This window comes from Podarcis tiliguerta (assembly GCF_965153285.1).
Source record: "Podarcis tiliguerta genome assembly, chromosome: 6".
Classification (NCBI taxonomy): domain Eukaryota; kingdom Metazoa; phylum Chordata; class Lepidosauria; order Squamata; family Lacertidae; genus Podarcis; species Podarcis tiliguerta.
This window is the reverse complement of record NC_139539.1, coordinates 45,813,570-45,826,975: the sequence shown is the minus strand read 5'-3', so window position 1 is coordinate 45,826,975 and position 13,406 is coordinate 45,813,570. Positions and strand designations below refer to the sequence as shown.

The window sequence follows — 13,406 nt, the reverse complement described above, 5'->3', positions numbered from 1 at the left end:
TATTGTCCCTCAAAAAACTCCACATAGACTTGATTCTTTTAAGGAAACTTTCTCCAGGAAACAATCATTGGCCTTCCCTGCTCAAAAAACAATGCTCAGAGTCCTTCAAATCCCCCATCCCATATGAATGAAATGCTTGCTCCTTCCCCTCTATAAACAAAATACTGATTTCTCAAACACAAAGGGAAGATGGGATACATGCATCAGTCAGTATTAATACATCATGATGTTGACTGATGCATATATTCCATCTCCCCCTTTTCATATGATAAATGCGCCTTTTCAATCTAAAATTGGTTCTGTGCAGTATGAAAAAATCTGACATGATAATAATAATATCATGACTATTATTATTATTAACTTGTTGATCACTTGTTACCTGAAGATCTTCAAGCAACTTACAACACATTTAAAACATAAATACATATACCATAACAGAGCAAAACAGCCAACATAACAACCACAAGGAGCTTTGATGACACACTACTTTATATTTATATAATAATTATTTTTATTTTATATTTATATAAGAAATGTTTATATTTTCATTTCTATAGAGCAATGCAGGCCATTTGTACACTACACAACTGAACCAGTGGGCTAGAAGCAGTTTGTGGAGTAGCCACATTAACTATTATAATTTGTTTCAATGCTCTTCTATATGTTTGTTTATTTAAAAGTTATTTTTCCAACCACCTGTCAGTAAACTATAGGAGTCAAACACCGAGAACTTCTTTCTCTTTCTACATGAACTGACTCATTCTCTTTAGCATTTTCAAAAGATGATATATGTAGCATTATTTCTCCCGCTAATGTAGCATTGCTCTGTGTTTAAAAGTATTAGGCTCGAACATAAGACTCCAATATTCAAACACAGTATATGCTCAGCTATGAAGCTTACTGGGTAGCCCTAAGCAAGTCACTACCACTTATCCCACAGGTCACCAACATTCAGGGACCAGTGGAGGCATTGGGAGTTTTGAGAAAGTGCAATGCACTAGTCAATAAATGGCTGCCTTGGGTGGGATATAACAATAAGTGACTGTTGTGAGGCATAGCTTAATAAAAAATAGCTGCCACGTTTAAAGGAGCGGAAGACACAGGACCATGAAATGGTATTGGCGTGGCTACCATTGGCCCCCCATCAATGGAAAAGTCCACCTACATCAGCCACCACTGTAGTTACAGAGATAACCTCTTTGTACCTTTTCTCTGTTCAGAACAGAAGACATGGACAATATCCCATCCTCACATCTAATGAAATCTGGGCATGATTAAGGGTTCTTATTCATTGGAGGAAAGGACCAAACAATGCAAACAGGAACTGAGCAGGAAGCGCAACAGTCTCTCTTTTCCCCAGGTTTTAAAAAAAGTAGTTTTAAAGTTGCTTCATCCATGAAGTAGCCTTAAGTTACATCATCTCAGAACAAGTAGTTTTCGAATTCTCATCCTTCTCAAATGATAGCCTTTGGGGAAAATGTAGCAGATGCAGTCTGAAGGCTCATATTTTGTAACCAAAGGGGAATTGTAGATTCTTAATTATGTCTTTAAGAATACATGCTTATCTTAACTCAAGTATTGTTACTTTGTTCTATGTCACTAAGACCTATACAATAGGTATGGATTTCAATTGTTGCATTTCCATGTTTGGAAAACTGCCATTTGTTAAATTTATTCCTGGCATACAGTTACACAGAGGGCCTAGGAGAAAGGGCCTGGCTTTTTCTCCTTTCTTTAAATGCATTTTTATTGAATGTTTCAAAAATAATTACACAATAGGAATAAATGTAAAACATTGTCACAGTTTAAGAAGAATATGCCAATGTAGGAAATATAGAGAAAGTTGAGCATTGAAGGCATGCATTATAATAGTTATTGGGTTGGTTTTTTTTTTTTAAAGAATCATGCCAAAAAGAAAATTGGGGGATGGGAGGGCAAAAGGTTTTGTCTTTCGCATTTGCACACATAATACATGTTTGCCTTTTCAAACATTTCCCTCAAGTGCAAGTTAAATTCTGTTCAAGAGTGCAATTCCAAATCAATTCTTGGTTTGTACACACTTAATATCTCACAATCATGTGCCCCCTCCCTCCATGATGTGACTGCAAGGAAACTATGGAAGCTTTTGATTCCATTTTAGGTTAACATTATGCAGAGACTGATTTCCCTCACTAGAGCTACAGTTGCCAGTGTTTCCTGGGGAGAGGGACCGCTTGTTAAACCACTCTGGGAATTGTAGCTCTGTGAGGGGAATAGGGCTCTCCTAACACCTCTCAGCACCCTTAACATGCTTCACTTCCCAGGATTCTCAGAGGGAAAGCCATGCCTGTTTAAAGTGGTATGATACAGCTTTAAATGTAAAGTGCAGATGGAGCAGAATGGCTTACAGCAAATTAGGTATCAACTAATTTAAAGTTTCACACACCCAAAAGTGCACCAAGAGATAAGGCCCCAGCCCAAATTTATCTTTTTAGTTTGCATTCATGTGCTGCTTTGCATTCTGTGTTTCAGAATCTTAGTTCATTAGAAGAGACAGGCTGATATTTAGATCCTTCATTTTACTTCTTTGCTCGGGTTTGTGTTTCCTAATTAAATTCTTCTTTTGATCCATTTCTTCATTTTCAACCTCCTTGTTTATTATTGGATTTTCTTTGCTTCCAGGTTCTCTTCTACAAGTCTTCCGTGTCTAGCCTTCCTAGCTGCTTGCTTATGATATCTTTGTCTTGTTGGTTCTGTGAATGACTCCTATAATGCTAAAACATTCCTCTTTAGTAGAAAGAGGAAAAGAATCTAAGGATTCATATTCAGGATAGCCTAATGTTTAGGGCTAACTATTTCTTAAAGAATTTGTACTTGGTTAAATTTTGTTTTTTAACAGAGCAATCAATTCAGTTTAAATACTTTTCAGAATGAACATTACCTAAGTTACCTCAGGATAGGTGCCTTTTTGAGAAACTGAAGTGTGAGATCAGCCAAATCTGTCTACCACTCATTGTTAAAAGGCTTTATTTTCTTTCTTTTTTTATTCCCACAAACAAAGTAGTTGCCAAATAAACAGGTATGCTCTTGTTTCTCAGCCCTGATAGTTAAAATTAACTTTAACCAATTAATCAGTTGGAGTTAGACCTTGTTGCCCCGAAATTTATGCTGCTCATGTTTATGCTATTTTCCTTTGGACTGTTCTGCAGGGTTTTTTGAGTTGCTGCTATGAGGAAACCTCGGAGGAGGTCCCGACAGACCCTAGAAGGGAGACGTTCTCCTTCACCGTACAGCTTGAAATGCTCACCCACGCGAGAGACTCTGACCTATGCCCAGGCCCAGCGGATAGTCGAAGTTGATATCGATGGGCGTCTCCATCGCATCAGCATTTATGATCCTCTAAAGATCATCACAGAGGATGAACTGACTGCCCAGGACATCACAGAATGCAACAGTAACAAAGAAAACAGTGAGCAGCCACTGTTTCCTTCAAAATCAAAGAAAACTCAGTGTAAAGGCAAAAAAAGGGAGACATGCACAAAACACGCTCCTGGGACATCATTCCACCTACCACAGCCCAGCTTTCGGATGATTGATTCCTTGAGCCAACCAGATGCTCCAGCCCTGCCTTCAGCATACTATCAGTACATTGAGAAGCCACCTGAAGATGTTGATGCTGAAGTGGAGTATGATATGGATGAGGAAGATTTGGCGTGGCTTGACATGATCAATGAGAAAAGGAAGAACGATGGCTATGGGTCAGTTTCTGCTGAGACCTTTGAATTGCTAGTAGATCGGTTGGAGAAGGAGTCATACCTGGAGAGCCGCAACAATGGGGCCCAGCAGACTCTAATAGATGAGGATGCCGTTTGCTGTGTTTGCATGGATGATGAATGCCATAACAGCAACGTCATTTTGTTTTGTGACATTTGTAACTTGGCTGTGCACCAAGAATGCTATGGAGTGCCCTACATCCCTGAGGGGCAATGGCTTTGTCGCTGCTGCTTACAGTCCCCTTCCCGCCCAGTTGATTGTGTTTTGTGCCCAAACAAGGGTGGAGCCTTCAAGCAGACCAGTGATGGTCACTGGGCCCATGTTGTTTGTGCCATCTGGATCCCAGAGGTCTGTTTTGCAAACACTGTGTTTCTGGAGCCCATTGAGGGGATAGAAAATATCCCACCAGCTCGCTGGAAGCTCACTTGCTACATCTGCAAGCAGAAGGGCATGGGAGCAGCCATCCAGTGTCACAAGGTGAACTGCTACACAGCCTTCCATGTCACCTGTGCCCAGAGAGCTGGTCTCTTCATGAAGATTGAGCCCATGAGGGAGACCAGCCTCAATGGCACAACGTTTACTGTGCGCAAGACTGCTTATTGCGAGGCACATTCCCCTCCTGGCACAGTGAAGAAGGGGCGCACAACTACTGTTCACAAGGGAGAGGAGGAGGTTTCAAGGAACGAGACAGTAGATGGGGGCACTCCCAAGAGCAAGAACAAAGTGAAATTGAAGCAGAAGGTAAAGAAGGAAGCCTGTTCTTCTGCCCCTTTGCTGATGGTTGCACAGATCCCTTCATACCGGTGAGTGGTGAAACCATTCTGGCTTTTGTTTCCATGTTGATCAGTGAACTAGCCCAGCGTTTTTCTCCTGTTTTCCAATTGGGTGGCATCTTTTATGCCCTGCGGCTGTTTCAGCAAATGCTTTGTTTAATTACGTTAGGAAATGAACTGCAGGCACAAATTGTTGAAGGTGGAAAATGAAGAAAATTTGCAATTTATGGTCCGAGTTCAGGCTTATCCCATTGACTTCAATGGGATTGTGACAGTTTAACTTGGAGCGGGATTGTAACCTCTATCTACAGTTGTGTTTGTTGCCTATTATATTAGTAATGCGTTTAAGTGATTATATGAAAGTGACTGGAGTAATCACTTGTGCTAAACCTCTGAATTAATTTGGCCCATTTGAGCTAAGCTGATGGCTGGGTGTTGCCCATTTTGCTGTTGCTATTGCTTAATTGGAGCTGTAGAGCTGTTTCTTACGGAGCAGCAATTTCACAGTTGAAAAGCCTCTGATGAACTTGAGTTACTTATATAATTCCTAACATGTAATGTGATGTTAGAAAATTAGGCACTGTTTTGCTAAAGTGAGGGTTTCCATGTGCTACACTGGTCTTCCGGAATCTGAAGTTGGGTTTAATATGTGATGAAATTGCTTGATGCTTTTGTTTTTCCTAGACTGAATAAAATCTGCAGTGGTCTCGCCTTCCAGAGAAAGAATCAGTTTATGCAGCGACTGCACAACTACTGGCTTTTAAAGCGTCAGTCAAGAAACGGTGTTCCTCTTATACGGCGTCTGCACTCTCATCTACAGTCCCAAAGAAATGCAGAACAGGTATGATTGTGGCATCATTGACATTTTACTGAACCCTGAAATACCATGAGAGAATAGTGTTACATGAACTAATTAGGGTAGCTTCTGGGATACATGGATGGAAAATGTCCTTGGATGGAGTAGCTACTGCTAACTAAAAAAAGCAGGAGGGTAGTTCATTTTGGGAATTTCTTATGAAGTATAGAAATGGAACTTCAAAATCTTCCTTTAGTAGTGTTGTCCATGAATAATAACTATTGTGATTGTAATAGAGGTTTTGCAGCATGCAATTTTTGTATTATTCCACATAGCGTAAAGCCAAGCCACCACTGATCTATGCCTTGCTCCTGAAAATTCTCTTAACAGTTCCTTCCTTTGAAACCACATCCCATTGTTTTTATCTTGTAGATGGTTATCAATGGATTTTATCCACATTGTTTTTCTTTCCTGTGTAAAACACTACATCTGTCTTTACCTTAGAAACAACCAGCACTGTGGAGACCACATTTCCTTAGTTGTCAGGGCCAAAGACTGTACCCACTGATTTACTGTTTGTGGTCTAGTCCTTTTGAGCTAGGCATACACTTTACTATTTTCTTTACACAGAATTGGTATTTGACATTTGCTGTGCCCCATAACTTTTTTTGAGTGACTTTGCTAGAGAGCTGCAGCAGTGTGCGAGTTGGGGGGGGGAGGGGAGAGCAGCAGTGATGCCCTCCTGGTGGTGGTGCCACTGTGTTCACTAGGACAAAGATGGGGTGGGGGCAAGGTCGAGGGAGCACTCTGTTGGCGTCATCATTGTTGTGTATATGTGTCTGCACCAGAGACATGCTTCTGCCATCAACCTGTAGCTCTCCACCCCACGAGTCCTGGTGAACACAGCCCTGGTGAGCACAGTGCTGCCACCACCAGGAGGGTGTCACTGCCATTCTGTGCCTCCTGTGCCAATCCTTTGTCAAAAGGCCAAAAACAATGGAGCCTCGCTCTCAGTTATACCACAGGTATGAAGTAGCAACACATATTTGAGAAGTTAAAGAATGTCAGTGGGTATGGTTAAAACATTTCCAGAACATACTCAGAACGTTGGTTGGACTTCTTTAGATAGTCAATCTATGCTTAGGACTCATAAGGTGGTTAGATTCTATGATCTAGTTAAAGACTGACTGTGAATAACTGTAAATATGAAGAGATTGGTGAATCAGGAGAGATATGAAGAGAGATCAGGTACCATTAAAAAAGAAAGAGAGAAAAATCTCCCATTTTACAGAAAGAGCATGATGAGAAGACTGGTGCAGTGAAGGAGGAACTGAAGTACTGGCAAAAACTGCGGCATGACTTGGAAAGGGCACGGCTGCTCATTGAATTAATTCGTAAGCGTGAAAAACTCAAACGTGAGCAGGTTGGTATGAGCATGACCTGATGATCTGTACAGCTGTTTACACTCCCAATGAGATGGACATTATTTAATGCCTTTGATTAGAGCTGCTAAGATAGCCTGGATGTGGAGTGATTGCCATTTTAGTGTTAAAACAAAACACCCATGCAATCCTAAGCATGCTTATTCAGAATCAAGCTGCATTGCATTCAGTGGGCCTTACACCAAAATACGTGTGCACAGGATTACAGCCAAAAAAAGATTCTGAAATGAGTCAGATCCTATCTCTTATTGGACAAACTGTGTGTGTGCGTGTGTGTGTGCGCGCGCGCGCGCACATGTGCATACACACACACACACACACACACACACAAAAACATTCACTGGCACTTTAAAATTAAATGGCAGCTTTTCCCTGCCCCCTTTCCCCCTAGTGCTGGAGTGAAGTTGAGGGGGAAATGCTATCTCTTAGTATTAAAGAGCTGGAAGACAACTTTCTCTGATTTCAGCGCTGTGGTGCTTAGCACTGCGATTGGAGCTCAAATATTTCTCTGACTGCCAGATTAAACTTTATCTCCATATCTGTATCTAAGATCACAGAGCTAAAGTGCTTAGTGTTGAGATCAGAGAAGAAAGATCCCTTTGCTTCCTCTTTAGAGAAGATCTCTTTAAAAGAGGTCTCTAAAAAGCAGTCAAAGGGATTTTATATTCTGATGAGTAGATATCACATTTATCTCCACTTTAGAGATTACTGTGTAAAGAACAGACAGGGATATTTATCTCCTGACCAGACGTGGGCAATTTTCTATGGCTTGGTGGGCCATATCTGGCCTGTTGGCCTCAAGTTAGCCATCTCAGCTGCAAATGCTACAATTAAACTGCATTCCTATATAGGTCAGTTTTCTTCATTTCATAACCATTTTAAAAACACATGAATAAATACGGCTGGATCATTAAAAGAATATATATATATATATATATATATATATATATATATATATAAATAGATAGATAGATATCTCAAACTTGTAGTTTATCTGGCCCATGATACTGTTATTGAGACATTTGCCACTAGAAGTAATAGATTCAATAACACACTTATTTGTTGTTCATGACGTTCAAAATCATCTGTCTAGTTTTGCCTAATGGTAGGGCCAGCCCTGCTTGTTGTATATCCTGTTATCCTTTTAGCCTCTAGTTAGTTGGTTTTATCAAAACCAGCATTTATAGTTTCTGCAGTTTGCAAGGTTTGCCTACAGGAAATGCTATTTTCTATCATTAGTATCTCTGAGGTGTGCTGCTTTTAGCTGTCATTCCTGCATTGCCCGCAGTTGAACTAGATGACCCTTGGGATCCGTTCCAACTCTGATTCTGTGATTTTCAGGTAAAGGTTCAGCAAGCTGCTATGGAGTTGCAGCTCACACCTTTCAACGTGCTGCTGCGGACAACACTGGATCTTCTACAGGAAAAGGATCCAGCCCAGATCTTTGCAGAACCTGTAAAGCTGAGTGAGGCAAGTACTTTACCTAGAAGTGTAGTTAGATTTGACCTAAAGAACTGCTCATTTGAATGCCTGCAAAATGTAACTCTCAAAAAGCAAGACCAGTCTGGACTGTTCAAGGCATACTTGCTCTGTTCTTGTATAAATTAAGGACTTCCTCTAAGGTTCTTATACAGAGGATTCCCCAACCAGGTAGACTAGAGCACTTTTTCTGAGGGAGTTTGCTTTTGCTTCTCAGCAGGGTTATTTATTTGCTGGGGCTGAATGGGATAGGGACTTAACCGGATGAAATCACTGTGCATTTGTGCACTGCCCCAGTGCCAGTGAGACGGCATTTAGAGTGCTTGTGATGGATATGCCCTGGTTGGCTAGTAAATGATTTTTGTAATTGTACAGGTTTTATATGTTTAGGTTCCAGATTACCTGGAATTCATTTCCAAGCCAATGGATTTTTCTACCATGAGGCGGAAGCTGGAGTCCCACCAGTACCGGACACTGGATGAGTTTGAGGAGGACTTTAACCTTATTCTTACCAACTGCATGAGGTATAATTCTAAAGACACCATTTTCCATCGAGCGGCTGTCCGGCTGAGAGACCTCGGAGGGGCAATATTGCGCCATGCACGGCGGCAAGCTGAGACTATTGGCTATGATCCCCAAGTGGGGATTCACTTGCCTGAATCGCCAAAGACAGAAGATTTTTATCGTTTTTCTTGGGAGGATGGTGAGTTTCCATTGGGGATTTTTGTATTTAAAAATAAAAGACCATTAAGGAGAAAGAAGATTAAAAACATCCATTTGTGCAAAGAAAGACAATAATTTAAGAAACTACTCTGGAGGCAGTATCGCCTACAATATATATATATTTAATTTTGTTAATACAGACCTCCATTTCCCATTGATCCTATGGAGCAATTCCATTTTGCATCTTCCCCCACTCCCCATCTGACTGATGCTGTAAACAGCTGAGGAGCATGCTAATCAGTGTGTCTATCAGCCAGGGAGGTGCATGCTGTTTGCTGTTTTGCCACTCCTGTCTTCCCTTGCATTTGTTCTTTCATTGCCGTGCTGGGTTCAGTACTGACCTGCCCTCCGTACTGTGTCTTCTGCTTCCTGGCCAGATGATCATAGATGCCTACTTGGTGCTGTACCCTGCACTTTCTATATTTGTCTACCAGGAAGCAGGAAATAGTGGGCAGGAGATGTCTGCAGTAAATTTGCAGTAAAACCAATGCTGTTGGTGGGAATAGTCAGCATGGGGGACAACTGGAGGAGTGGGCCATACAGGACAACAGTGAGGGGTACATGTGTTCCACGGCCACAGGTTGCCTATGTGTGCTGTGGAGCATGTGATCTCTCTCTCTTTCTCATTGGCTCTGTGGTGTATTTCCTACATATTATTGGCGTTTCATTTGAAGAATCCTTATGTCCTGTTTATTATATGAAGTTCAAAAACAGGTTTATTAATTGCCTGCCCTTCGCTCAAAAGTTGTAGGATGAGTTACAACAATTAAAACACAATCTTCACAACAGTTCAAAACAACTTAAAATTACAGAAATAAGGTATGTTCTAAAAATAACCATCTCAGATGTCAAAAGTGAGAGTGAAGAGGTGCCACAAGCTGTATAATGAAGATGATAGTCGACGTGAGACCTAAATGGTGGGTTAGTCACATTCTTGCTTCTCATTGCAGTTGATAACCTTCTCCTCCCTGAGAATCGGGCTCACCTTTCGTTGGAGGTACAGCTGAAGGAGCTACTGGAAAAGTTGGATATGGTGAGCACCATGAGGTCAAGTGGCGCCCGAACTCGCCGCATCCGACTCTTGAGACGCGAAATCAACTCTATCAGGCAAAAGCTGGCCCAGCAACAGAATAAAACCCTGCCAAATGGAGATCCAGCTCCATGGGAGGAAGGGCTGGAAAAGATGCTACAAGGAGAACGTGATGAAGATGGGGAGAAAGGTGAGTTTTTTTCACTAGGTCTCTGAAGGAAGCAGTTCTGGTTGTACTGGAAAGGGCTAGGTAAATGTGAAGACTCAAGGGGATCTGTGCACATTAATTCTACACAAGTCTGGAGGGCAGAAGTCACTATGTAATTACTGCCTTTGACAACAAACTCAAAAATCATCTTGAGAAATGGAGAGCATAAAGAACAGCCGTAATATAGCATTTGGTAAACCTGTACATTTTTGTAACAAATGCTGGAGAGTTTTGGGGCCGAGGAAGCAGCAGTCGATGGTAACAAGGGTTGCCAGTCTCAAAGCTTTATGGTGATAAGGCAGCCTTAGAGAAACGTGTTTGACAATCTTATCCCAGTTTCTAGAGGTCTGCATCACAAAGACACCTACACTTGGAAGTGCTAATTTACCTCCTTGGCAGGCTCACCAGGAAGAGGTTAAAAGACTGAGAAGACTGTCAGTCTCATGTCCTACATGTGTCTGTCACCTGTAGATACATAGTTGCAACAATGGGCTGTGAATGTAATAGCAGGAAGGAGCTGTGACATAGATTGATCCAAAGGACAGTGGACAAACTTGGGCAAGGAACCTTGGGTTGTGATCCCACCCATGGTCATCTGTGAATCAAAGGTAGTAGAGACACTTACAGAATAGTGCCCAAGTGGCTGCAGCCAACCATGATCCTAGTTTGCTTTTGAGTAAGTGGCTCTATTTCTTTCTATTTCTTCTTAAAAAGCATCATTTAGTTAGAAGGTTAGCTGTCCAACCTTCCCTTAAAAACAAAATTAGAAGACAGTAAAGAGGGAAGCTGTAGTATATACAAAAAAATAACCATAGAAGCAGTCAGGGTTGGCCTTTGCTGTAGGGTGGGTCAGTTCCCCTGGCAGGGAAAAGCGGTTCAACGTTGCCTTGCCTGGCCTTCTAAGAGGCTCAAAATAGTCAGCTGACAGCAGTTTAATGCCATTAATTGTTACTGATAAAAACAGTGTTAGCATGGCCCTGCCATCGTATTCTCAGAAAATGTGCCTCTGTTAACAAGCACTTCTGTTCTTCCCTATACTGTTTCAAAGCAGCAGCCATGCTGAATTGTTACGGAAAACTCTTTTCTCAACTCCTGCATGTTTGCAGAGCTTTACATGCAGCCACAGAGCAGCAAGCCGCACTCAGTTTGCACAGCTTTTGACATCAGTCAAATCTTTGACAAAAGCAAATTCAGAAAGAATAGTGGATGCTGGTGCCACATGGCTGGAAAGTTCAATGACAGGCAAAAACACATGGAGTGTGAAGTAGGGCCCATGAGGGGAGTGGCCTAGGGAGAGTTTGAAGTGCCAAACAGAGTGGTCTGTAGGGGCATGAGTTTCCTCAGCCCTTCTGTACGGTTACACATCCGTTCTGAAATCAACCAAATCCTTGCAAAAGTGCAACTTCAGTCATTACCTTTGTATACCACCCTTCATCTGAAGATCACAGGGCAGTCCACAACATTTTGTTAGAATTACTGGAGCAGCATAGTCCTCCACCTGTGGGTGTCAGTAGCCCTGTCCATTGCTGATTGGGTAGATATGTTTTGGGTACTACTCTAGCTACTCAGCCTGTGTCATGCGGGGAGGAAGGAGGAAAGAGGAGCCAGCCTTGTTTGAGCATTCAGGAAATGGGGAAGGCTGTTAAGGGGGAACAAATAGTAATTTTCCCTCTCTCTGCTGCTTCTGAAAGTCTGTGAACTGTTGTGTATATATAGATATACACACATGTACACACACACATACACAGGTCCTTTCATTGGACTTCATTTGTGACATTTTGGTACATAGGTCACTAAAAGTATATTAAATTCCTTACCCTCCACCCGCTGTAAAAATGGAATTAAACACTAGTTTTTCAAAATGCAGATTGAGATTTTAAAACTTACGTTACACACCTCACTGTTTGGTGCTTTTAAAGCTCTCTAAAAAGAGTCAATAGCTGTGAAATCCAAAATTTGTTGACTTAACACCAAGTCCTAAGTGGCTGGTCCATGAGAGCTATATGGGCCAGTTAAAGGTAAGGTCATGGTTAGAGACATAGCATTTCCAGAAAGTTTGAAGCCATGGTGTGTGTGTGAATATGTTTTTTTCCATTTTCCCCAGGAAAAACCCAGAAATTTTGGGGAAAAATAATTCTGTTTTATGTATATACATACGCAGAGATGAGAAAGAGATCACCTTTTCAGTTTAATTACAATTTGAATTTACTTTTTACTTTTTTGCTGTTGTTTTTTTTTAAGTTACAAATGAAAGTACAAGCTGCTGAGCAGTAAGGAATCTCTTTAGTTTTGCCAGTTTATGAGGAACAGGCAAATGATAATAATAAAAAGAAGAAGAAACCATTAATATTTGTGAAACAAAGAACAATATTATGTCTCCTCCAGTTCTCCATAGTGAAATTTAATGTCTCATTTTCTGAGCTATTGCTATGAATTTCAGTTCCTGCATCTTCTGCTTCTTCATATTTGTCATCACCATACTTATAATGAACTTCTAAAATCTGAAGGTTTGCCTGTATTGAAACAAACATCTCTACCGTTTCACAAGCAAATGAGGCACTGAAATCATCTTCCTTCTCTTGTGACAATAGCAGTGCCCCCTGAGGCAGAAATGCATCTTGCTCTTGCATTTGAGAGTTGAAGTCTCAGTTTACAACTTAGGACTTGATTGTCCTCAGTGTACAGGAATTGTAATCATCTGATACTGCGCATAGTCTTAACATAAAAGTCTTCCCATTACATAATTTTTAGAAATCATTTGTGGGGAGTAAATATATGAGCACTTTATCTTAAATACTGTATTTGTCATTCAAACATAATCTATTTTTTTGAACAAAACAAAAAGCATTTTTTGGGGGGAAATGATTGGGAGGGATTCACCCTTGAAAAAGTTTCTGGCTTTTCATAGGCTATCACATCTTTTGTCATCGTTGCAGCAGATGAGAATCTGTTTTGACTTTTGCTGAATGGATCTCAGAAATCTTAATTTCTCTTCTGGATTGCTTTCAGGAATATTTAAAGGGACATTTTGAAAAGTTGTTTTCCTTTTCCTTAAGACACCCCCTCTCCCGACGCCATACAAATAGGGTACACCAATGGTCTGCTGTCTCTTGGTGGGGGATTAAAGTATTCTTAACTAGTCGCCAAAAAACTTAAAAGAATATCAGTATTCCCATTTGAGGTTTAGGGAAGAGCTTCAGTA

General features: G+C 41.0%; 1 protein-coding gene across 7 annotated transcripts in view; it reads left to right on the top strand.

Moving 5' to 3' along the window:
* BRPF3 (bromodomain and PHD finger containing 3) overlaps positions 1-13,406 on the top strand; it is a 35,534-nt gene that overhangs the window by 8,169 nt on the left and 13,959 nt on the right. For all 7 annotated transcript variants that reach the window (XM_083445653.1, XM_083445652.1, XM_083445649.1 and 4 more), the window contains exons 2-7: positions 3,189-4,556; positions 5,211-5,367; positions 6,614-6,745; positions 8,106-8,234; positions 8,634-8,946; positions 9,917-10,186. In XM_083445653.1, the coding sequence (XP_083301779.1) occupies positions 3,208-4,556; positions 5,211-5,367; positions 6,614-6,745; positions 8,106-8,234; positions 8,634-8,946; positions 9,917-10,186 (2,350 nt within the window). In that variant the 5' untranslated portion in view covers positions 3,189-3,207. The remainder of the gene's footprint in view (positions 1-3,188; positions 4,557-5,210; positions 5,368-6,613; positions 6,746-8,105; positions 8,235-8,633; positions 8,947-9,916; positions 10,187-13,406) is intronic.